This window comes from Podarcis cretensis (assembly GCF_951804945.1).
Source record: "Podarcis cretensis genome assembly, chromosome: 2".
NCBI lineage: Eukaryota > Metazoa > Chordata > Lepidosauria > Squamata > Lacertidae > Podarcis > Podarcis cretensis.
Window position 1 is genome coordinate 36409674 of NC_137171.1, and position 27360 is coordinate 36437033.

The 27360-nt window shown below is 43.1% G+C and overlaps 1 protein-coding gene across 3 annotated transcripts in view; it reads right to left on the reverse strand.

The window, feature by feature from the left end:
• Positions 1-1558: 1558 nt before the first annotated feature.
• Positions 1559-27360, reverse strand: part of CYGB (cytoglobin) — a 53634-nt gene continuing 27832 nt past the window's right edge. For 2 of the 3 annotated variants that reach the window (XM_079966282.1, XM_079966281.1), the window contains exon 4: positions 1559-4197. In XM_079966282.1, the coding sequence (XP_079822408.1) occupies positions 4123-4197 (75 nt within the window). In that variant the 3' untranslated portion in view covers positions 1559-4122. Of the gene's footprint in view, positions 4198-21338; positions 21442-27360 lie in introns of those variants that run through there. The other variant, XM_079966280.1, reaches the window with a different exon arrangement.

Below are 27360 nucleotides of genomic sequence, written 5' to 3' on the forward strand. Positions count from 1 at the left end.
AGTGTATGTATTTGGATTCCTTTGCTGAACATACCTATTATATTTGGTATTAAACATTTATGACCTCCTGGCCCCCAGCCTGTTCTAAAGCCAGATTATAATAATTTATTATATTATTATTAACGAGATGTTTCAAGTTTTGCTTGTTGAAAGGCTTATGGAGTGCTGGAGGTTTGAGCAAGCCCAGAAGGACTACTTTACTGTCGCAGCAGCAGCAGCAGCATGTAAGGGAGACGGCATGTGAAAATTACTGCCTGAGGCAGCCACTTCACTCTGCCTAATGGCAGGGCTGGCTCTGATTGCAATGCAATTAACTGATGTGAGGCCTTAAAAAATGGTGCTACGCTACACAATTTTTGTTGTTGTTTATACATATTTGTTTTAATTATTTGGAGTGTGTATATTCCCCCACCCATCCATGTGAGAGTCAGCTTGGGAGAGTACCCCCTATTCAGTGAAAATAGCACAATGGCATCTATGTATTTAACAGATCGCAAGGTACAGGGCAGGGCACACTCTTAAGTGCTCAGAGGATGAAATAGACTAAGGGCACGTTCTCGGGGCTTTCCATCACAGAACTCTAGAAACAGCTGTTCGTTGAGGGTGCTGACAATTTGAGACACCCCTGCTCCGAAGGGTTCTCAGTGTCCTCTGGAGAGAGGGAAACAGTTTATCTGTAGTATACATATGCCCCTAGATCAGGGCTGAAGGACCTGTGGCCCTCTGGGTGTTCAGCAACAACTGCAACTCACATCAGCCTCAGCCAGCATGGCCAAAGGTCAGAGGTGATGGGAGTTGGAGCCCATCTGAAGAGTCATAGGCTCTCCCCTTGCCCTAGACTGTGCAGAAAAGACCAATTGGTCCAGGGTGGAGTGGGAAACTTGCATTAGTGCAAAGGACAAGAACATGAGAGTTGCCATGCTGGATCAGACATGCGGTGAAGTAAGTCCCGTGCCCAAGAGTCTATTTCATTCCATTGTCTTTTAAGGACAATTCATGGAAGCCCTAAGTTGGTGTATTTTTCTTATGCAGCGATGGAGAATCTGTAGTTTTCCAGAAGATGTTGGACTTAACTCCCATCAGTCCCAGCCAGCAATGGCCAATGGCCAGAACTGCAGTCCAGAAATGTTTGGAGGACCACAGTTTCCTCATTTCCACTCTTAAGGATCAGAGCATTTGAAAATAATCATGTGCAAGCCTTGGTGTAGAATTAACAGTCACAATGAGTTAGCTGCTCACCCTTGGGTTTGAAGAAGAAGAGTTTGGATTTAATATCCCGCTTTATCATGACCCTAAGGAGTCTCAAAGCGGCTAACAATCTCCTTTCCCTTCCTCCCCCACAACAAACACTCTGAGAGATGAGTGAGGCTGAGAGACTTCAGAGAAGTGTGACTAGCCCAAGGTCACCCAGCAGCAGCATGTGGAGGAGCGGAGACACAAACCCGGTTCACCAGATTACGAGTCCACCGCTCTCAACCACTATACCACTTGGGTTACCTTACCTTACCTTACTATATGATGTTGCACTATATAGGCAGACTCAACAAACACAGAATGGTGACACTTATAACAAGGAACACATGTATAAAGATTAAATAAAACCACAAGACAGTATATTGGCAGCATACATTGTCATACAAATAATGCAGAGGAAAATTACAACAGGGATCCATTGGTACGTCGGAGAGTAAACAAGAGGATCTAGTACGATAAGGAGGAAAACGTTCACAAATCACTTTTCATAGCACCAAAAGCCTATTTTATAAAATACACGGTTAAATCATAGGTATTAATATTTATTATTTTATACAGTGCCATTTGGGGGGCGGGGGTGAATGGCAGTTTTAACAGACAATTCAAATGATAAAACAGCTTCCTGCCCCCCGAGGGACCCTACTGTTTAGAACAGGCTTGGAAGGGATGGAGTTGACTGGGTGAGAGTCAGCAAAGAGCTACATCCAATTGTTCCCTTACCTTCTGCTTACATAAGCAAATACCTAGGCTGCCCTTCCACTGCTCTTAATTTTCTACCTCCGGTTTACAATGGGCAAGGTGATGTCCATACATAAGAGTTCTTTTGCTTTTTGCTTTTCATCCTTGCTTGGCTGTTTCTTTCTCACGTGTAATAAAATCTCTCTCGTCAAAAGTACATAGATAGATATGGATATATTAGACAGAGAGACAATCACTTTCTGTTTATGGAAAATATAACAGTCAGGCTTTTTTTCTCATTGCCATTAAAAAGAGAGAGAGAGAGAGAGAGAGAAGCCAAGAGATGCTATGGGCTGAAATTCATGGGGTTGGAAAATTACATTCTGAAGTATATTGCTTAAAAGGCTAACCAGTTACTGTGTATGTGTCTCTTCCAAAAATACTATCTTTTTCTGCTTTGAAAATTAACTTTAAAGTACATTTAGATTGTGGCATAGGATCATACTTTAATTCTGGATCAGCTTCAAATCTCAACTGCAAAGGTCATAGCTTTTGAATAAGGCTATTTTTAAGGATGCACTTTTGTCCTTATCTGATCATGTTGTTGTTGCTTAATATGTAAATATTAATAAAGTGGCTTGCTGGTAGCATTGCCAGCTTTCTTTCTTTCTTCTTTTAACAACACCTGGTCTTCTGTCTTTAAAGAACAGACTGATTGGCAAACACGATCAGGGGACAATGTTCATCTCCATGCCATGAAGAAACATGTCACCTGCTGATTTTTGCAGATCGACTGTCTACTGAAGGCACAGGAGCAATCAAGCCAGGTGCTACCCGCCCCCTCCTGGGTCAGATGTCAATCTTGATGGAATTCAGACATTGCACCATTCAAAATCTGATCAGCATGAATTAAAAGGAAAAGAATGAAATGTTGATTGTGGCACCGAGCCAATCCTGGTGCTAATTCTGAAGCGGTTATCCTATGCACAAAGTTCATGAATAAATCCGATTCACTTCCATGGGAATTATTCAACTATAATTGCCCATAGGGTCAAGGCCTTAATATGTGACTATGATTGTAATTCTATGCATATTTGATCCATACATGTGATTAAACTCTATAGAACTCAGAGGGCCTGACGCCTAAGCTAAAAAGTATAGAATTGGCCAAAAATAATGAAATATTCATTCTCTCTCTCTCTCTCTCTCTCTCTCTCTCTCTCACACACACACACACACACACACACACACTGAGAGAATGTCTTAGGCCTCGTGAGATGTCTAGAAATGCATGTATTGACATATTCTTTTAATATATCTCATTTGGTTTTTGGTTACACTCGCTTTACGTATTCAAGCTTTGGCTAAATCTCGTCGGAAAGACTCTCCTGTAATCTCATGACTCCTGGAGTTGGATCTGTGAGGGGGAGGAAACACTAGATAATACAAGACTCACGACAAAACAGTGAGCATTGGAAACACTGTTGATATAATTCCAGAGAAACTCCAGCCTAGAGGAGTTAACAGCAGAGATAAGCAGGAATGATAGACAAGACTAGAATTTGACCCATAGTTAAGATTTTGCAGAATCTAGGCTATGTAATGCTGTGATCAAATGCATCTCCTAAGGACGTGGCTCTGAATGGATCATGCAGATACAGTTCTGGACCTAGGTCCTGCAAGCACTTATGCACACATCATCTAGTGTTCTGAACAAAACAAGGACACGGTTACTCATGAGTGGTGCGTGAGCACAAAAGTGCTTGCAAATGCTAGAGCTTTAAATTCTCACCTTAAGTACAAAAGATGGAAACAGACAGATTCGGTGCCCTTTGATGGAATGTCCTCTGCAAGGCAGACAACAATTGTAACTCTCCAGAGCTATAAACATGTAAGAGCTTTTAACAGTCTTGATCTATTTTATATTTATTTTTCCCCCTGGGGAAATTAAAGATATTCCCTCCCCACCCCTGTCACAGTGTACATGATTTAAATTTGCCTGTCTATACTTCGGGGAGAGTGCTTGTGCACAACCGGCCTTCTATAGCTTTGCTGGCCTTTGCTATAGAAATCATAAAGCACTTCCACTCACTAATATGTACACGGGATGTAATTAAAGGAGACAGATGTAGTTCTCTTGGGTGCTATCATGTTCCGGTGCCAGTTTTTTCCTCATGGAGACAGAGCATTTCAGGTCTGCGGGAGGGGCTCTGTCACTTTGCTGATGCTCCTGCCGCCGCCGTCACCGCCGTCACCTGGGGGCTCCTGAGGGGAAAAAGCAACAGAGACAACCCACTAGCGTGATTCAATTTTTAAGGTTTCCTATTGGTCAGGGAAGGTGATGGGATGCAATGTCCCTTCAAGCTAAGGTGCGTAAAATACAGTTGGTACCTCGGGTTACAGACGCTTCAGGTTACAGACACTTCAGGTTACATACTCCGCTAACCCAGAAATAGTACCTTGGGTACTTCAGGATGAGAACAGAAATTGCGCGGCGACGGCAGCAGGAGGCCCCATTAGCTAAAGTGGTACCGCAGGTTAAGAACAGTTTCAGGTTAAGAACGGACCTCCAGAATGAATTAAGTTCTTAACCCAAGGTACCACTGTAATTTCAACACCTCAACATTCCATTAACACTTATAAATAAATGTTAATACCAAATCTCTCTCTGTCTGTGTATCTATATCCACACTCAATGCCAATAATCAATATAGGGCTGACAATATACTCTTATCATACGAAGAATCTATTATTGTCATTATTATCCATGTTATATCTATTTTTCATAAATTCAATCAATGGTGGCCATTAACTTCTAACATTTCCCCTCTCTTTTTCTTCCCTCACATAGTCAAACCAACTGTGAGTTGATGCATTTCTGCTACTTTCTAAACTTGAACTAGCCAGTAGTTTTGTTCTTTCAGTTTTGGGCTGCTAACATATGGGCAGGTTTTCAGTTCCATACCAATTCCTTAAGTTTAATTTGGCCATGTAAATAAACCCCAGGAAATTATTAAAGGGTCCCAAGTTATTACACAACGTCATTATACATTAACATATATTAGGGCTGCCATATGTCTGGAATTTCCTGGACATAGCCGGGATTTGTCCGTCAAAAACAGTGTCCAGGTGTCATTTTCAAAAGTTGAAGTGTTGGTTTTTGGGTGAATTGTTGCAAACTTTGGCAAAAACGCTTAACAACTTTTGTGTCCCTATTTTCACTTTTGGAAATATGGCAACCCTATCATATATCACAGTGTGATTAATCTAGTCACTTCTTCCCAGCGTTCCATTATTATCTAATGTCTTTTTTTCCTCAAGGAGAAGGAGGGGTGAGGATGGCCTGTGAATTAAGATCTGCTTTAGAGATAATCTTTCGGGTAGCCCTGCCATCTAAGGCTGACCATGGTCCACGACTGAGGAGGACACCTCAGTTGTGGCACTACACTTGTGGCAAAGGGTTGCCTGACAGGAAAACCTATTGTTTCATTCATTCCCACCCCACCCTCACCCCTGGCCTGGCTTTTAAACTTAAATATAATTTAAAGTTACATTTCTTTTCATTGGGTGGTTTTTAATGCTGCCTTAATTAAGTTAATATTACGTTTTTCATGGCTTTCACATAAGAATGTAAGAAAAGCCCTGCTGGATTGGATCAAAGATCCACATGGTCTAGCAGTCTCTTCTGTGGTAAACTTTTCTTTTTTCTTAAATTGAAGACTGGTATAAAACACTCTTAAAGCAAACAACATACTCTCCAATATTTCTCTGATGAAAATAGGAATAATAATAATAATAATAATAATAATAATAATAATAATATCCCACCCATCTGACTGGGTTGCTCCAGCCTTCAGATGTCTTCTAAAGGTTGTATAGTTACTTATCTTCTTGGGTCAGGGGTTGCATAACTCCATACCCTCCAACATTTATCCCATGAAAATAGTGAAACGCCCTCCCCTTCAGGTGTCAAAGCGGGACATTCTGAGACTGAATCAGAAACCGGGACTTCTGTAAATCCGGGATTGCCCCTGGAAAATAGGGACACTGAAACAATAGAGGGTCTGAAACAAGGGTCTGCTACTGTTTTTGAAGAGAAATTCCCAAACTGCGAACTCACAAACTGCAAACAACACAGTCCTACACACGTCTACTCAGAAGAAAGACCCAATATATCTGTGGTATTTTTTTCTCCCAGATAAGTGGATAAAAGTTTGCAACTGTTTTCAGTGGCCTTCTCTAGATTTAGCACAGCTTATGTCCTATTTTACTCCTTCATAGTGAAATGCAGAATGTTACAAGTTCAGCTGGCCAATTCGTAGCACGGGAAGGAATGGCTTTAATCAACACATCATATATCTACAAATCATGAGGGCAAGTTTATTATGAATTCAAGCAAGAATATTTCCTTTTGGAAGGGAACTGGTGTGTGTGTGTGTGTGTGTGTGTGTGTGGTGAGGAGGAGGATTAAGGAACTCGCTGAGTCAATTAAAACTACAGGTTGATTGTTTTATTATATTTGGAGACTCTGGGATCCCTTGGGGGCTGTTGGCAAGAGATTTGCACAAGGGGAGAAATGGAATTTTCCATGCTCCATCTCTCTGTGAAATGAGAAGATTGATGCTGTGTAATTTCTGGTCATTAACCCGCTTTCTCTGTTCAGGAGGACAGAACAGGAAGTGCGTAGCTACCCAAGCGCCACACACAAAAAACCCCATCTTTTTAGTGACTCTTTAAAAAACACACCAAAAAACGTTTCTAGAAATTATGCTGAAAGCTGTCCCTGGATATTTGCCCCCCATATTTCAAATATATGCTTGCTTCCTGGTCTATACCCTTTGATTACCTCCCCCCCTTCTATTTAATCCATTTGCTGCCAAACATTGGGGAATTAATCTTAGTCCAAGCTGACAGTTTATATTAAGTGCTTCTCAAGATACACAATATTGCTCTGAGCAGACGAAGAAGAGACAGACGAGGCCAGTTCACATTCCTGCCCTGGTATCACTGCAGAAAACCTTCCTTCCTTCCTTCCTTCCTTCCTTCCTTCCCTCCCTTTAAGAGGATGTCTAGGGGAAAAACCCCATTGACGTAAGCTATTGGAGCTCTGCTTTAATTGAGGAAGCCCAACCTATTTATGCTGGCTATGGGTCTGGTTTTTTACACCCCGCTTTTTTCTCTAAGGAGCTTACGCTGGCATACATGGTTCTCCCCATCCTCATTCAATCCCCACAACAACCCTGTGAGGTAGGTAAGACTGAGAGGGTGCGCTTGGCCCCAGGTCACCCAGTGAGCTTCATGGCCAAGTGGAGATTCGAACCCTGATCTCCCAGGCTCTGGTCTGGCATGCCAACCACAATCCACATTGGCTCTCTACGGTTAGGTTTTTGAAACTGCAGTCCAACTCACGGTGTATTTATCATATGACTGAAATGCATTGAGTGCAGGATTTCCATGGATGCCAATCAATAATTGACTGTCGGATGATCATGCTCATCCACTCATTTTAAACTTATGTCCTGCATAAATTAGCAACGAAGAGGGCGGAACTACTACTACTACTACTACTACTACTACTAATACCCAGCCACTCTGGGCGGCTTCCAATAAAATATTGAAATACAATAGTCTATTAAACATTAAAAGCTTCCCTAGACAGGGCTGCCTTCAGAGGTCTTCTAAAAGTCTGGTAGTTGTTCTTCACTTTGACATCTGATGGGAGGGCATTCCACAGGGCAGGTACCACTACCAAGCAGGCCCTTTGCCTGGTTCCCTGTAACTTGGCTTCTCGGAGCAAGGGAACCGCCAGAAGGCAATTTGCATGGTAAATCTAAATCTGCTGGGGCGGGGGAGCAGCTGAGGAGAGTTTCAGGGGGAAACAGGCTGGCTTTTCCCGAGAGAAAGGCTTTGCACATGCATTTGTGTGTAACATGTAAAAAGGTAAAGGTAAAGGACCCCTGACAGTTAAGTCCAGTCACGAATGACTCTGGGGTTGCGCCACTCATCTCGCTATACTGGCCGAGAGAGCCGACATTTGTCCACAGACAGTTTTTTCCGGGTCATGTGGCTAGCATGACTAAGCCGCTTCTGGCGAAACCAGAGCAGCGCACGGAAATGCCATTTATGTTCCTGACGGAGTGGTACCTATTTATCTACTTGCACTTTGACGTGCTTTCAAACTGCTAGGTTGGCAGGAGCTGGGACCAAGCAACAGGAGCTCACCCCATCGAGGGGATTTGAACCGCCCTTAATTCCTCCCAACCATTCTTTTGTGTCCGCCACTGTACAGTTTTTGGCAAATGTTCTGCAATCCAAACAAAGAACGCAAATTGGTATATTTATGCAATGCCATTTGCATGCTTTGTTTAAGTTGCAGAATTTGGGTTTGCAGGTCAAACAGAAACAGCTATTTTTAGTTTAGAATTCTAAGTACAAGCCTGAGGGCACTTGAATGTGACATTCTCTTACATGCCACAATCCTTCTATTATACACAACCCATCCTGACTCTCACTTTTTAGTTTTGTTCTTACTTGTATCTTCAGAGCAAAGCAAAATGGGTTCAGGATGACACACAGCAGTAAGGTGATCTGCAAAACCACCCATAATTGATGTGTCTATACTTGAGGTCTGGTGGAGTATTGATTTTAACATCACTAGCAGACCCTCCAAGTATCCCTATTTCCCAGGGACAGTCCCAAATTTACAGAAGCCGTCCCGGTTCCTGATTTGACCCCAGATTCTCCTGCTTTTCCTTAGGATATCCCTGTTTTCCTTGGAGAATTGTTGAAGGGTAATAATAATAATAATAATAATAATAATAATAATAATTTATTTATACCCCGTCCATCTGGCTGGGTTTCCCCAGCCACTCTGGGCCGCTTCCAACAGAATTTTAAAATACAATAGTCTATTAAACATTAAAAGCTTCCCTAAACAGGGCTGCCTGCAGATGTCTTCTAAAAATCTGGTAGGACGTCTCTATTTTCATCAGAGAAATGTTGGAGGGTATGGAGTTATGCCCAAGCCAAGGAGATAAGTAACTATACCAACTTTATAAGACATCTGAAGGCAGCCCTGTACAGGGAAGTTTTTTTAAAAAATGTTTTATTATATTTTTATATATGTTGGAAGCCACCCAGAGTGGCTGGGGCGACCTAGTCAGATGGGAGGGGTATAAATAATAAAGTTGTTGTTGTTGAATAGGACATCCCTATTTTCATCAGAGAAATGTTCTATTTATTCTTCCCTTTAATTGGGGTTCTCAGCTTATGCTGTACTTGACTGAGGAAAGATGATTAAAAACACAAGGGCTCACCAGATTTCTTTTTCATTCATGGTGATTTGCATATGATTTGCCCATGACGGCACAGGGACACGTTTATATGCCATCCCATAACCCAAACCATCTCTTGGAGATGTCCTAGCTTAGGACCTCCTGCATAAAGCTATCCATTGGATAAGATGGTCTACAATTCCCCCTAATCCCAATAAACTGTAAATGCAAACTGGGTTTGTTTTATTAAACAAAGTGGTGGTAAATCAATCAATCAATCAATCAATCAATCAATCAATCAATATCAATCAATCAATCAATCTAAAAGTGTTGTAGGAGTTATGAATATCAGGCACCGGTCCAAATTCCAAAATGCCGTGCCTAATAATTAGATAATTTTGTGAACCATATGTGGTTCCAACCAAGATTGACGACTTGGATGACCATACTTGCTCTTGTCTCATGACAGGGTAGCGCAGCAAAAGAGAGAGAAAAAAGGAGAGTGCTTCTATAGGTTTGGTTTGGTTTTTAAAGCAAAGAGCCCATCAGAAATGGCAGGCTGCCCTTGGACAGTAAATCAATAACAGTCCTGCAAACCAACACGACAACATAAAAGTGCTTTGGAGGGAGTGGGTGGAATGGAATGAACTACAACCTACGCAAAAATTAAACAGAATAGCTCAGTAAGGAATACATCACCCTGATCTTTTATTCCAGGGTGCCCAAACTTTTTTCAAAGAGGGCCAGATTTGATGAAGTGAAGGGCCGACCAAAATTGTTGAACTTTTTTTAGGATTGAAGTTGCTGAGTTGTTGTTTTTACGATTTTACCCCAGAACATATACTGCCACGGGGGCCGGATTTTAGATCGGCCAGCGGGCCAGATTAGGCCCCCGAGACAGACTTTGGACATGCTTTTAATGCTTGATGTATTACAATATTTTAATATTTTTTTGGAAGCTGCCCAGAGTGGCTAGGGAAGCCCAGCCAGATGGGCGGGGTATAAATAATAAATTATTATTATTATTATAAATTATTATTATTATTATTATTATTATTATTATTATTATTATGCCTGTTTCATTCCCTGTTGCTTAAGGAGGCCCACTTTACGCCCTCTCCATTTATTGATCACTAATCAATCATCAGCTTAGCTTTCGGATGATTGACTTTGCCAGTCCAGAGCATGGATGCACATTCCTTGTCTATGAATCCTCTTCAGCCCACTCTCTGTGGTTAGCAGCTCTGGGGGATGTGGTAATGCGCACTAGTACATGCAGCATTGCTAGCCAATAGGCAGGATGTCATGTGTGGGCAGAATATGCCTGGGGTGCAGAATTTTGTGGCGGAGATGATAACCGCGTGAAAACATGTGATGCGAATTGACCTGATCCTAGCTGGATTCAAACCAGTGCTTTATATGAGAACAATTTTCAAATGGCTAATACAGGCTCCCTGGAGCCTTCTTGTTCCCATCCATACAAAAGTCCTGCTGGCCACAGCCATTTGGGAGAGCTTTTGATGTTAATCTGCTTCCTCTTTGTGTTGAAACTATACACAGGATGTGGTGAGGACCCCAAGGATTGTGTCTGCATATTAAGCACATTCATGTATGGAAACGCTCCCCCCCCCCCAGCCTTACAGGGATAAGTGAGAAATCAGGTTTAACTGGATAGTTACTAATGCTACACAGCTTTTAAAGCTTCCCTGATGGTTCCTTCAAGATGCTGTTGTTGACTCACTCACTTGTTTTGGCTGTACAATCTGTTATTGCATTTGCAGAAGACAAGATCGGGGACACATGGGGAAGGAGAACAAAACAAGCGATCACTTTTGAATTCCTTTGAGCCACTAAATCTCCTCTCCTTGCAAAAAAATTTTTTAAAAAAATTACGGAGAGAATTCTGCTGCTGAAGGAATGTAACAGGAGCTCAGATCCTATCTGGATAAGATAAGAATGACTGGAGTGCTTTGGGGACGTGGCAGAGAACGCTTGACCAAAAACTATCTTCATCCTGGAGACTAACACTTAAGGCAGGCATAGGCAAACTCGGCCCTCCAGATGTTTTGGGACTACAACTCCCATCATCCCTGACCACTGGTCCTGTTAGCTAGGGATGATGGGAGTTGTAATCCCAAAACATCCGGAGGGCTGAGTTTGCATATGTCCGACTTAAGGTTATAGAGTCACTGACTTGAGAAATCGTGTCCTCCAAATCATTGGAGAGCCATGTGTTGCAGTGAGATCACCAAACTGCCTTCTTGTTGCTGGGGCAGGCGTGTCTGGATGACCTCCTTGCCTCATTGGTCGCCCCTTTGTTGCTGGGGCAGACTTCTGTCGGTTGGGGTTTGATTGGCACATAAAGGGCTATTTAAGGGGCTACACGTTTCGCATCATGCAGCGGATCTCCCACCCTCCCTCCCTATAATTTTAGGTTGTGTTTTTGACCTTGCTATGCCTATGTAGGGGTTGTCCGTTTTTGGAGCAGGGGCCCAGTAGGAATTTTGCTGATTGGCTGGTGCCATTTGGTTTTTGCCTACCGTGTAGCAAATCGTCACAACTTTGTAAGGTTGGCAGTTAGGCATTGGTTCATTCTTTGGTGGAGGGGATTATGGATTGGCTGTGTCTGCCCCTCAATTTTGTTGCTGTTGCTAGGGAATTCCGTTAAAGGAATCCAGGGGCTTGATTTGCTCTGTCTGATCCCCTCTCATGGATAGGGCCATGCCAGAGTTCCTGGGAACATCTGGGGTGAGCTGAGAGGTGGAAATCCACCTCTGTGCTCCCCCAGTATGTTTTCCCTTACTGACCTCTGGAGGTTCCAGTTGTCAGTCCTGTTCCTGCTGGTGCAGGTTCAGGTAGTCCGAACCAATGCCTAAGCAACCACTCACATGCTGTAATCAATAAAGTTGTGGCCAAACTAATGCCAAAAATCCTAAACAAATGTTCTGTTTCCTGTGTGATTTATTTTGGAGGGGGTTTGGGGGTTTTCACACGCAAAAGAGTCAAAATGGCCATACACCTCATGCTGCCTTCAAGTTCATCCATAATAATCCTAAGAACACAGGAAGTTCTGCTGGACCAGACCAAAGGCTTATCTACTTCAGAGTTCTGACCCCATGACTGTAATCATATTGCTTCCTATACTGGAAGTATTTATTTCTGATATATATATATATATATATATATATATATATATATATATCATATACTGCTTGATTGTACAACAGCAACAACCTCAAAGCAGTACACAGCCATCATGACTAGTTGCCATTGATAGTATTCTCCTCCATGAATTTCTCTAAATTCCTTTTTAAGGCCACCCAGGCTGGTGGACAGGATGTGGGTGACGCTGTGGGTTAAACCACAGAGCCTAGGACTTGCCGATCAGAAGGTCGGCAGTTAAAAAGAATTTGCCCACTAAGAGTAAGAGTAGGAAGCAATGCCCTCACCCTGATCTGGCTTTGTGGCATCATCATGTAGCTTGATCTGGTTAGCTACATGCCACTCCTGGCTAGAGGGACGTGGGTGGCGCTGTGAGTTAAATCACAGAGCCTAGGACTTGCCAATCAGAAGGTCAGCGATTCGAATCCCCGCGATGGGGTGAGCTCCCGTTGCTCTGTCCCTGCTCCTGCCAACCTAGCAGTTCGAAAGTACGTCAAAGTGCAAGTAGATAAATAGGTATCACTCCGGCGGGAAGGTAAACGGCGTTTCTGTACACTGCTCTGGTTCGCCAGAAGTGGCTCAGTCATGCTGGCCACATGACCCGGAAGCTGTACGCCGGCTCCCTCAGCCAATAAAGCGAGATGAGCGCCGCAACCCCAGAGTTGGCCACGACTGGATCCAATGGTCAGGTGTCCCTTTACCCTTTACCTTTAAGCTGGTGGACATCACAGCCACCTGTAGGAACGAGTTCCATAGTTTAACTGTGTGCTGGGGAAAGAAGTATTGTCTGTCTTGAAACTTCCAACATTCAGCTTTGTTTGATGGCCTGATTCAAGTATGATGAGAGATTGGTGGTGGTGGTGGGGGATTTCTCTCTTTTATCAATATCTAGCTTTCCCTTCCCAAATTATAAAGGCCCAAATGTTGTTAACACTTCCTCATGGGGGAAAGAGATTCAACACGTGTTTGTGACAAGATGGAACAAGATGGAAAACAGGATCTTTACAGCAACCTCTTGAGAAGCAGGAAAAAGCCTCATTCCTCTGAAAGGGGAAACAGGATGGTGACAAAACTCCTAGTGCATATTTGCACTTGGCTCCCTTTCTGAACACTCCCAAGACCTGTCTACAAATGGGTAAAGCCTGGGGTGTGAGTGAGCTGCATTAGGGCTGATTCCCACTCCTTGCATACGCTATTCCTCTGATCTTTGTTCCACAGGGATTTCTCTGGTACTAACGTGGAATTTTGAGACATACATTGCTTGCATGCCCATCTGTTACTGCCTACAAAATCCATCTCTGACATTCTGAGGCCTCTTTTTCATGTCTTCCCAGTGCCCTTCTGCAAGGGACAAGGCGCAAGGAAAGGTGAATCGGGTTCCTTTTTCTCTTTTCTTTCTTTTCTTTTTCAGCTGAGGTGCTGATGAATAACATGTGAAAACAGATGGCGGTTGCCATGACTTGTCTAGTGGAGCTGGGAGGGGCAGAGGCTAATTTTGAAACCACAAAATTAGATTACCGCTTGATGCAAGGAGTTCTACGAGCATCAGAGGAGTCACCCTTGTTAGGTGAGGACTGAACCCCAAGACCATAACCCCAGAGGGGCTAAAGTATAATCTGACTCCTTTCCCTGGATCTCCAGCTAAGTCTACAGCCTTTTGTTTTTCAGAAATATAATCTAATATCAGTATTTCCCACTTTGCCCAATACACAGAAAGATATTGGGATGACTGGCACGTTCTCATTTTTCTATTTTTTTTAATGGATTTTCATGGATTTTTTCATGGGATTATTTAATACATTGCCATGACATTCACAGCCACACTTTTGATTATATCTGCTTTCTAGGCATGGATATGAGTATTATTATTATTATGAGTAGTAGTAGTAGTAGTAGTAGTAGTAATTTATTTATTTATACCCTGCCCTATGGGTGGCTCCCAACAGAATATTAAAAACATGATAAAACATCAAACATTAAAAACTTCCCTAAAAAGGGCTTCTAAAAGTCTGATAGTTGTTTATTTCTTTGACATCTGATGGGAGTAGGCACCACTACCGTGAAGGCCCTCTGCCTGGTTCCCTGTTATCTCACTTCTCGCAGGGAGGGAACCACCAGAAGGCCCTTGGCGCTGGACCTCAGTATCTGGGCTGAATGATGGGGGTGGAGATGCTCCTTCAGATATACAGGACTGAGGCCGTTTAGGGCCTTAAAGGTCAGCATCAACACTTTGAATTGTGCTTGGAAACATACTGGGAGCCAATTTAGGCACTTTAGGGCTTTATGTGGCCGGAGGGCTCTTGGACCCTGTTGGAGCATTGGCCTCCCTCTCTAAGCCAAGCAGAATCCTCTCAGGCTTTAGGAAGGAGGCACCAGGGGAACATTTAGGGGACTCAACTAGTCCCTCTAGTCCACTGACTGCAACCACTATGGGGAAGTGTACTTCACCAACCTAAATTAGCCAAAGCATGCTGTATGCTAGATTGGCAAAGTGTTAAGGAGTCACTGAACACACTGTGGCACCCACATTCTGCTCTAGGCTTGCTTCAGCTGTTCCCTATCCAGGGCTGTCTTAAGCATATGCAGCGCCGGGGTGTAAAGATCCATCCGGCACCCTCTGCGGTTGCCCAGTCCCAGGCACTCAGGAGGGCGGAGCCGGCCGGCTGGCGCCTCAGCGTCTCGCTGGCTCAGTCGCCCCAGAACTCGTGGCACAGAGCCACCTGCAGCAGAAGAGCCAGCCGCGGCGCTCTGACTGACAGGCGGGCTCTTTCCCGGACTCAGCTCTTGGGCCCTGGACTTTTGGCCTAGTGCCCCTGAGAGCCAGCCGCCCGGGTGCCCCGAACCCCTACAGCCTATGGGTAAGACGGCCCTGTCCCTATCTCCAACTCTTTTGATCTTAATGCATACTTCCAACAACATGGGATATGTTTTGTTATGCCTTTTTGTGTCCGTGTCCCAGTTCATGAAAACAAAAGGCAGTGTTAGAGTGCATGGAGGATGCTTCGTTTAGTATGCAGTTCATGTATAGAGGCTGTCATAGAGATCTGAGGGATTTCAGCAGAGCAAGAAAAGGTGTGTATATGTTTGCAGAGGCAGGGTGAATATCACTGGACTAGGTACCACGCCACTGCGCACAACACATCACCAAACAGTTACCGTATTTTTCCTTCTATAACACGCAGATTTTTTCTCCTAAAAAGGAAGGGGAAATGTCTGTGCGTGTTATTGAGCGAATGTGTGGTCCCTGGAGCCAAATGGCGCGAGGGGAGGCAAAAAAAAAATCAGGCAAAAATCAAATCGCGCGTCTCGGAGAAGGGAAACCTGAAAAGAGGAAGCGGCTGCTTTCCTGCATTCTGCCTCAGGGTCTTACTGCCCACCCATCTCTGTTTCCTTGCTGTGTTTGCTCAAACGGAACAAAGAGCAGGGAAAGCCCCTCCCCTCCAGGCAAGCAGAGGGGAAAGCAGAGTGTCGCCTCTGTGCTCCGTGCTGCTGAAAACATGCAAGAGGGAGAGAGAGAGAGAGAGAGTGTGCGCGAGCTGGCTGGCTTGGGTGGGTAGGTGACTTTTGCCTTCCTTTCCTCCCTCCCGTTATACCCCTCTCCTGCATTCTTAGCCAGCTGCTTCTCTGCACACCCCTCTCGTGCTCCTTGTCCGTTCTGTGTTTTTCCTTCCCTCCCCACTTAAAATGTGGTTAAAAAGCATGGATCCACATGGATCCTCAGGATCTTTGCATTGGGTCAGCCCAAATTCATCATCAGATCACATAGCATGTCCATGGCTACAGCCTGCCCCCCCAAAATCACGCACCCACTGTTGCCTGGGGCTGCAATGGTGCAAAAATGTGGTTAAAAAGCATGGATCTACATGGATCCTCATGATCTTTGCATTCGGTCACCCCAAATTCACCATCAGATCACATAGCATGTCCATGGCTACAGCCTGCCCCCCAAAAATCACGCACCCACTGTTGCCTGGGGTTGCAATGGTGCAAAAACGTGGTTACAAAACATGGATCCACATGGATCCTCAGGATCTTTGCATTGGGTCAGCCGAAATTCACCATCAGAGCACATAGCATGTCCATGGCTACAGCCTGCCCCCCAAAAATCACGCACCCACTGTTGCCTGGGGCTGCAATGGTGCAAAAACGTGGTTACAAAGCATGGATCCACAGGGATTCTCAGGATTTTTGCATTGGGTCACCCCAAATTCACCATCAGATCACATGTCTGTGGCCACAGCATGAAGCACAAAAATGATACATCCACTGTTTCATTCAGAATGTTTTTTCCCTTGTTTTCCTCCTCTAAAAACGATGTGCGTGTTATGGTCAGGTGCGTGTTATAGAGCGAAAAATACGGTACATTTCCATCATACTGCTCCTTCTTTGTATGAAATGGGCTTTAGCAGGTTCTACTATAATTAAGAATGAACCAAATATGTGTAAAAAATAATAATGATGCCCCGCTGGGCAACTGGAGATGGACAGTGAACACAGGTAAAAAGAATTTGCCCACTAAGAGCAAGGGCAGGAAGAAATGCCCTCACCTTGAACTGGCTTTGTGGCATCATCATGTAGCTTGATCTGGTTAGCTACATGCCACTCCTGGCTAGAGGGATGTGGGTGGCGCTGTGAGTTAAATCACAGAGCCCAGGACTTGCCGATCAGAAGGCCGGTGGTTTGAATCCCCGCGACGGGGTGAGCTCCCATTGCTCTGCCCCTGTTCCTGCCAACCTAGGAGTTCAAAAGCACGTCAAAGTGCAAGTAGATAAATAGGTACTGCTCCGGCGGGAAGATAAACGGCGTTTCTGTGTGCTGCTCTGGTTTGCCAGAAGTGGCTTAGCCATGCTGGCCACATGACCCGGAAGCTGTACGCCGGCTCCCTCGGCCAGTAAAGTGAGATGAGCGCTGTAACCCCAGGGTCGGTCACGACTGGACCTAATGGTCAGGGGTCCCTTTACCTTTACTCCTGTCAGTGCAGGAAGCATTGGCTGCCAGGCATTTTGGGGGTGTGGGGGTGTTATGACATCATTACATGAACTCCATGAACCCTGACTGGCTGGGATTGTGTAAAAATGGCACTCAAGAAACCTTTGATGATGCAGCAAACACCCCTCAAACAAGAGCAAACAAATGAGGGGGAGGGGAAAAACACATTACTAATATTTTTTAATGCTGCCAACCTTTTCATTGTTTGTTTAAATGCAGCTGCAATGTGCGAAAATATCCCAACCAAAGGAACAGGGTTTTGAAAACCCATGCAAAGCAATAAGGACAGCCTCTTTCAATGGATGCCAGACAGAGTCTGGAAATTAGCAATCCTGATGGCTGTCAACAATCACAGTTTGTGTATTCATATGCAGGGTTCTTAAAAAAGTTGATTACCTATTTAACTACTTATTTCTAACAAAGTAAGATACTTCAGCATCTCAGTACAGGTGATGTTTTGAGGAAATGTCTCAGATACGTAATTTGTCTCAGCAGGTAAGTAATTTTAGTTGCATTGTTGGAATTGAGTCACAGCACTGAACACCTGTTCAGAGGTGACAGTGCTGACTGAAAGCTGATTTGGAAGCCACCTTTTTCATTCATAAATTCATGATGAGTGATCAATATTCAGCTCTGAAGATCCAGAAGCGGAAAGCTATAATGGGGATCTGCTTATAATTTTCTGCAACACAGATTGTTAAGCACTTTGCACAATTAAAATGCTCTGTAATTAATAAATGCAGGCATCCCTCAAGTTCTCGGATAGCAGTTTCATGGGGTACCAGACTTTTTGGCATTTTAACTCTAAAATTAAAGTTGTGGGTGTTTTTTTTAAGTGTTTTATTTACATACTAGATCTATGTATCACTTTTTAAGCTTGGACAGTTTTCAAAAAGTGTACATTGTACAGTATCAATTATTAACATATCTGAAAAACATAAATAAAAGTAGATGTAAAAGCAAATCAAGCCACACAGGGAAAAAGGAAAAAAGTCGAACAAGCCATATCCTTAAAACTCCTAATCTCCGAAGGTCTGGTGAAAGAAAAACTAATAATAATAATAATAATAATAATAATAATAATAATAATACAGTGGTACATCGGGTTACATATGCTTCAGGTTACATAAACTTCAGGTTACAGACTCTGCTAACCCAGAAATGGTGCTTCAGGTTAAGAACTTTGCTTCAGGATGAGAACAGAAATTGTGCTCCGGCGGCGCGGCAGCAGCAGGAGGCCCCATTAGCTAAAGTGGTCTTCAGGTTAAGAACAGTTTCAGGTTAAGTATGGACCTCCAGAATGAATTAAGTACTTAACCCGAGGTACCACTGTAATAATAATAATAATACGCACAAGGACATTACAGAGTCCAGAGGCTTTTGCTGAAAAAGTATTGCACTTTGAAGAAGACAACCTAGTGAAATTGTTGTCTGCATATCTCAGTAAATGGATCAAAATCAGTATTTTAAGTTGGGCTCAGAAATAAAACAGTAACCAGGGCAGATGTTCTAGATTCAGGTAGGTAGCCATGTTGGTCTGACGCAGGCAAAATAAATAAATAAATAAATAAATAGTCCAGTAGCACCTTAGAGACCAACTAAGTTTGTTCTTGGTATAAGCTTTCGTGTGCATGCACACGAAAGCTTATACCAAGGGCAGATGTTGAATATGATTCTAGTACCTAGTGCCCATCAATAGTCAACCAGCTTATCAGGGAACAACAGGTGACCTGTTGACCAATTTGTGAATCGTGAACTCCCTAGAATTTGTTACAAAATCTGATAAGAGTGGCCAAGGTTTTATAAGGGATGCATAGAAAGTCATTGGCAGACGGGTTGGGGCAGAAAGCGCTTCTGAGAGTTTTAAAACCCATGATAACATACCATTCTATAAGAGCTGCCAAATACTAAATCTTCTCTCATCTCATCTAATGCTGCCATATGTCAACCGTCAATTTCAAAGATTGAGATCAGATCTCTTTGGGCATCAAAGACACACAGGAAACATGTGGGGAATATATGGAAAATATTTGAGAATTCAAAGAGTTGGAATCCATCTGTCTCGAGAGACAATGGAGTCCGCCTCTGAGGGTGAAGCCAAACTGGTGGAGAATCACAGCACCCGCTGTGACTGCAGAGATCGGAAACTCATAACTGCTGCCTCACATGTTATTTTTGCTGCATTAGCAGCACTGAAGTGATCTCTCCCCCTGGCCTCACTAATGTGGTCCAAAGGAAAGCAGAGCAATACATTGGGCACCAGCTTGGCTGCCAGAATTGCTGGAAAGAGGCATACAAGGCGCCGTCCAACTGCCTACTCCAAATTTGTGTAGGGTTTACTCATTAGCCTTTTCTTCTCCCCAAGATTTCCCTCAATTACAATTTCCAATTTAGCTAGGATTATGTGTGCAGGGTTCCCACCTTGATCATGGCTGAACTGAATGAACGAAAATCCAACTTTGTTTTGCACAGTTAAAACACTAAAGAGCGTGTTCTCTAGCCTCCCGAGTGTTGTAATTTGCTTGAGTAATCACAGCCTATGGGTTCTTGGACAATCCAATTAGTTCAAGTCAAAGTGTGTTAGATTCACGCCACAAGAACTATGCAAGGCATTAAGCAGAGTAAACATGGCATGATGCAATCTATGACTTATCTACCGAGCACAGAGTGAAACAGAAGAGATAAATGGAATCTGGTTTCCAAGAATTTTCATTTTGAAATGTCTGTTGCTTATGATATGATGAAGAGTGAGAGAAAAGGCTTAGGATCCAGATATTAGACCTGTATGAAACATGGAGCAGCTGTCTCTCTTTGTGTGTGCTAAGGGAGTACCACAACTTGAGCCAAGGTTTTTTCGTCGTTTCTGCTCTTCCCCCCTACTTTTAATTCCATTGGGGTTTTTAAAAAATGCATTCCAATTTTTAAGTTTGACTTTTGTGTTTTCTTGATAAATCTGTGAATAAGTCATAAGTCTTTCAGACAGCTTTGGAAAGGGAGAACAGAAAAGAGGACAGCCCTTAATTTTCACCATCACACACACACACACACACACACACACACACACACATATACCCCAATTTTAATTTTGATAATGTAATATTTACAAACATGTTTTTGTACATGCATATGTTTTATCTTAGTGGTATCCTAGTGGAATGTGTTTTGCTTATTAGGTTGATACACAAGGGATGGCAGCTGTAGACATCTGGATTCTATTTAGTAACAATTAAGTCTGTAAAGTAATAAACCAGTATTATCATTTTTTAATAATGTGTTTTTGAAGGCTAGAATTTGCTGTAGCAACTTGGCCAGAAACAGAAAAAAACAAAATGGTCAAGTCTGACAGGCTTACAATTATTTTTATCCACCTGACTATTTATCTAATTCTGATGCCAATGTGCCTAATTTTTGAGATTCCTTGACCTTGACGTCTTTCAGGCACCAAGTTTAGGTAGTAACAGATAATGTTGTTGTTGCTATGTGTGCCTAACTAGTCATCTGTGATGAATTCCTAAGTTTAATTTCAATGTTCTCATGTGGAAGCTGCCTATCCACAAATAAACTGGCTAAACCGTACTACTGAAATGGACTTTGCAGTGCTTTGAAGCCATCTCAGAAACTTAAAATGGTACAGCCACCAGGATGCTAACAGAGGACAGAAGGTCTGAACCCATGATACCAGTTTTGTGCTAGTTGCATTTGGCTATATCAGAATGCTCACACAAGCCTTGGAGGCCCTAAATGGTTTAGTACTGGATTACCCATGGGAACACCTGCTGCCATATTACCCTGCCCATAATCTAAGAACCTCATCTGTGGTCCTGCTCGTGTGTCCCCCAGTATAGTCAGTTAGACTGGTAAGCACATGGGGCAGGGTCTTTTCATTAGTGGCCCAGTAATTGTGGAACTCTTCCAGTTCACATTTGTTCTGTCATTCAAGAAGGTATTAAAAACTTACAATTTTATTATTTCCTTAAAGATTGTTGGCGATCTAATTCAGTACCTCTCTTGCCTGTATCTACTCCATGTTCCATACACTGCCTGAGGTTCTGTTGTTCTGCGTATGGCTTTGTGAGGGCTCGGCCTGAAAAGCGATTAATAAATAACTGGAATTATAAATACCGTAAAGAATGTTCAAATGACTTGGTCATGGGGCCCATTGGGCAGTTCTTTCCCACAAAACCAGCCCCCTCTTTCTAGTGCGTTGTTAATTCCATGGGAAAGACCTACACAGTTGTTCCCCTGAAATACAGCTGGGTCTCACATCTAATGGGTACCCAAATCTCAGCTACTCTTGGATTCTGGAACCCTGCTGAAAAACTACAGGGGTCTTCTGGCAACACTCAATATTCTCTTTACTTAAAACTTAACATGTCAATAACTTCCCGGGTGATGGATGAAATGTCTTGGAGGTCCTACATGTCAAGATAAACTTAGTGTGTGAACATTTGAGGGAGCCTGCAGAGATCCTTGATTTCCCGTTGTTTCAAACCCTTCTATCCCTGCTGTGAGTTTGGATGGAATTATAACAAGTTTTCACTCCACAGTTTTTCTTGGAAACATCTCAGCAGTGCAAACAAATATTCCATGAGAATATGGCGTTGGTTCAGAAGCACACTGAGATTCCCAACTAAATCCCCATAATGTTTTGGGCTGAGATCCTTTGCCCTTCTCTTAGTTCTTTATGGATTCTCTTGATATAAGCCTGGATTGGATAGTCTTTGAAGGAGGTACAGGAGTTGTTCTTGCGCCTGAAGATTGCAACTCTGCCTTTTAACTGGTGGCAGAGAACCCTAGAAAAGGACAGTCCCTATTTGCACTGGAGTCCATCGTTAGCTAAGCAAAGATGTTTAGAATTCCAGATGGCTTGCTGTCAGGGTTCAGGTTTTCTCAGAGAATGAGCAAGGTGAGCAGGACTATCTCCACACTGCCAGTGACTCTGATCAGGCAATGGACCCAGATATCCCTGCCCTAATATTAAAGGTTCCCATACCAGCTGCCAGGGTTCCTGGACATGTCCCGCCATCTCTCCCATAGTCGCAGGAACAGAGGTGATGAGGAGCCAAGCAGAAGCTTCAGCACCAACACCAAAGTGCCCCACTAGCTGCATGTGAAGCTGCTCAGGAGGAAGAAAGGAATCACTTGTCTGGATAAGGGCTTGGCCAAGAGCCAGGAAGGGGTGGAGCCTCCATTTCCCACTCATGAGCTGCTTCCTTGCTGAAACAGCAGCTCTCATCCAACAGTTCACCTTCAGAACCTGGGGAAATGGACAGTTGAACACAGCTTTTCATTCTTTTTCATATATAGGAATATAAAAATGGCAAAGCGGGGTCTTCTGCATCAGTATTCTGTTTGCTGTGATGGTCACTTACACATTGCCAAAATAGAAGAAAGGCATTGCCAGAAAAAGAAGGAGGGCAGAGATTTGCATAAATAGAATATATGCATTGCCAAAAAAAAAGAGGACAAAGGAGGACAGAGATTTGCATAAAATTTGCATTTGCTAGTGTGCAAATTTAGAAATAATTACTATAATTTGAATAGAAATGAGATGATAAATCTGTGTTGTTAAGAACATAGGAAGAGCTGTGCTGGAGGCAGACCAAGGGCCTATCTAGTCTTAGCATCCTGTTTCTCACAGTGGCCAACAAGAGGTCTATGGGAAGCCTCTGGGCAAGACAACAGGACTCCAGACCCCAGCAACAGGTATTCAGAGGCATGCTGCTTCTGATTCTGGAGGCAATACAAGGACATCATGACTGGTAGCCACTGGTAGCCTTGTCCTCCACAAATTTTTGATGAAGGAGCACTCAGGCATGTGAACCCTTGATCCATCTGCCACCTGCAGTGACATACCACCCAAATACAGATTTTCCTCTTCATAAGCTGTTTGAAATAAAAATAAAAACAGCTTATGAAACAGATGTCATTCAGTTGTCAAATTTACTTTAATAATCTCCTGAGGACTAGAAATTTACTTAGAATTAAAAGATGGCATTTACTTCCCTCAAGAAAATCAGCAGAACCTTCATAAATACCCTGAAGACTGCATGCTCCATATTTTTGCCTGAACTGGGAGAGGCAAAATCTCTCATAAATATTCTCTCAGAACTGCTGGCTGAAATCAGTCATGGTGTTAATGACTTAAGTTAGGAATTTCTGGCTCTTTGCCTCAGAGAGAAGAGAGCACTTCCAGATATCATTGCTTCATTTATCACAGACTTCCATATCGTTCTGAATTGGAGCGCATGTCCTATTCTGGCTCAATGTCCTTCAGCTCACTAGACTATTTTATGTGAGCTAGCACTGGCCTCTCAGTGCCCTTGTCAGGCTGAAATTGTAAAGCTGCCTTTTTCTTCCTCTTCCTCTTCCTCTTCCTGCAGTTGCTCCCTGCTATGCCCAAGTTCCTCTAAGAGAACCATTTCCTTCCAGGGATACGACACCGACGAATGCTCACTATATGACCGCTACTTTGCAATCTGGACACTGGATCTAAATTTTCAAGGTTGCCTTCAGATGACCCGTTTGTTCAGCATTCATCCTGATTTGTTTGCACAAAGTTTGCAGGGAGGTTAGATGATGTTGACTATTTATTGAGCATTCGACCTGATTTGTTTGTAGAGAGGTTATAAGATGTTGCGTCAGCACAAACTTTCCAGTGCATTTTCCCATCACAGAACAAGTCCACTAATTTGCAGAAGTGTTTTCTGAGTGTGCAAAATCCTTCCGAGCATTTTAGCCTATAATGCATAGCAAAACCATGAAAGCCAGTTTGTTTCTGTACTAGCAAAAGTGGATGAGATCAGAGGATTCCAACCAGAATGATGGTATGGTTCCTTCTGACGAGCTGATCTTGAAGCAACCCAGGTCAGCGGAAACACTTCACACTTCCATTAGCTGATGCGTTGGAAGCAAGCACCATGTTTCCATGCGCTCAGTGTCAGCCTGCAAGGTCAGCCGGACTTAGGTCACTTGAGGCACTTTCAGTGGACAAAAGTTAATGCAAGTGGAACAGTCCCCACACTCTTAGTTAATCTGCTGGAAGGACATTCTGTCAAACATTTGTCCTTCTGTTGCCTGTTTTGCTGCTAAAGATATAATTACAGTAAACAGCCTTTATTCCCTACTACTTTATACATCCAGATCAATATTTGTATGAATGTTGATGAGGATGTTTGGTAGGTTCCAGATTTGCATGCAAAGAGAGTTAAGATCCCTATTATTGTGTGAAACAAATAGCTAGGTAGAAAAGGCTAACCTCAAAATACAGAAATGAATTATCTGCGACCCTGAGAGGAGTGGTTTGGAGCCCAATTTTGTGCAGTTTATCAGATTATCCTTGTATCGTGTAAACCCAAATTTACAGAGAAAAGCATTGAGATTGATGTTGTTTGAGAGTAAAGTCATGTGGACTACACAAATTAAATGGGAATGCAAATAGCTGCAAATACACAGTAAAGTCATACCTCATGTTACGTTTGCTACAGGTTGAGCATTTTCAGGTTGCATCCCACGGCGATCCGGAAGTACCGGAAAGGGTTACTTCCGGGTTTCGCTGCTCGCACATGTGCAGATGTACAAAATGACATCACACGTATGCACAGAAGCAGTGAATCGCGACCCGCGCAGACATGGGTTGTGTTCCTTTCAGGTTGTGAACGGGCCTCCAGAACGGATCCCATTTGCAACCAGAGGAATCACTGTAAATTCCAGTGTGGATGAGCCCTATATCATTTGCAACTTTCTTATCACATTCTTAGATTACTGCCTCTCTTTTAAAGCAAAAAGGATAGCAGCAATCAAAATACAACATATAACGTTCAGCACCCAGGATTAACATAATATATAATGGGTAAGAAGGGTTTCCTTTCCGACAGATAAATGACCCCCCAGAGCTGCTTTTCATGTATATGCAATTTTATATCATTTTATCTTGTTTAGAGCTTTCAAATTTTGTAATTGGTGTTTTTGCCTTGGCACTGGTCAGGCGTGTGTGTTACACATACACCCACAATAAAACAACTTGTACTTGTATGCCACTCAACTGTAAATAAAACCCTGTGTGTGTGTGTCATTAAAATAGTTAATTAAGGTCAAGGTTAAATCAAGGTGTGTTGTTTTTTTAAAATCAATATATGAATAAAAACAACCGCTAAAAATATATATTATAAACTAAAATTACAGATTAAAATGCACCTTAGCTTTATGGGTTATATTCAACACTCAACACAGTATGACTTATTTATTATTAATATTAATATGCCTTTTCTCCTGGGTGGGACTGAAGCAAAAATATTTTGGGGCAAAGGTAGAGAGAACCAAGGGTTCTTTATCTCCACAGAGAAAAAAAGCCAGTTCTTCTGTACATTCTCTCCAAGATATTACTGCTTTGCACACGTCTTTGTAGCATAACCTTGTAACACGTGAACTCAGAAGTAAGTCCTACTGTGTTGAGTGCTGTTTACTTCCAAGTAAGTGCAGGCAGGGCTGCAGCCTTAATCTGGCTTTGGCTGTGAATAAGGAATTGCAGGATTGTTATTCAAGAAATAATAACCCAACTGATGTAGTAGATGCAGAAACACTATTTTGGTATCTCCTGCTTGTGTGACAATGTCCGTGTGCATTCAAGGCATCCTTGCCATTCCTATATAACTGTCAGAACAAGCAACACCTTATTTCCTTAATGTCTTTTTGACTTTGGACTCATCCACACTTCACCTTATCCCTCCTCTTTCCCCATGGAAAACCCGCAGTTTACCACTGAATTACAACAAACGTCATCCAGGTTTTCTGCAGAATGATGCCTGTCCTGATTCAACAGTAAAAAGCAGATTTCCTGTGGAAAACAGGGGGGGGGGGGCAAATGAAAAACCTCTCAGACCATGCTTGGACGAGCCCTGCCTTTAAAGCCTAGCAGTTACTCACCCTTATTATAGTACAATGAAATGCTTTGCATGCTTATTTTATTGTTTCCGGGGAGGGGAGATAGTCCTTCACTATTACAGTGGTACCTCGGGTTAAGTACTTAATTTGTTCCGGAGGTCCGTTCTTAATCTGAAACTGTTCTTAACCTGAAGCACCACTTTAGCCAATGGGGCCTCCAGCTGCTGCCGCGCCACCGGACGACGATTTCTGTTCTCATCCTGAAGCAAAGTTCTTAACCCGAGGTAATATTTCTGGGTTAGCGGAGTCTGTAACCTGAAGCGTCTGTAGCCTGAAGCGTCTGTAACCTGAAGCATCTGTAACCCGAGGTACCACTATATTGCTAAGGGAATGGCAGTCTTGTGTGGCCATCTGGTTCTGTCAACAGGTAAACAGAAGAGACTTACTTCTGTTGGGTCGTTAGTTAGCAGCAATTGCTCTCTTATGGCACAACACCTACACAGATATTGGTGAAGGAAGTCTCCTGGCCTGCGATTTCCTTCCCTCGGAACCAGCCAGAGAATGACACACACCACCATTACAAACTTCGTCCCTAATTCCTGCAGCTGCTTTACATACTTGCCTGGCTAAACACCGAGTTTGCCTACTATGAGCTGCTGAGTCATTGCTGAGGCTGGGTTGCCTCTGGGAGAATATCCAGAGCCTTGGCAAATCCCTTTCTGCATCAATCTGTCTGACTAAGCCTTTGTTCTAACCCAGTATGAATCAAGATCGGAGAGGGAATCCCAGCACGCTCTTCTAATATCCCTGAGCTCTTTATGAAAATAGGCCAGAACTGACACTCTTCGCCACCTAGACAGAGAGCTGAGGTGAATCACAGGCTTCAACAATTATGCAAGCAAATCACCGCCAATGAAGAAGAACAAAAATATCTCTGGGCTTGGAGAGAGACGAGGCTGGATGATTCAACAACGTGCAGGAGCTGCCTTATTATCTATGATTTACAGGCTAGGAGGAGTTTTGCTGTTGTTGAAAGGATGGTTTAATATTGAGCTAGGGATCTATCAGAGGAAAACTCAAGAATTTTCGAATCAACCTGTGTATGATTTATATGCTTTCT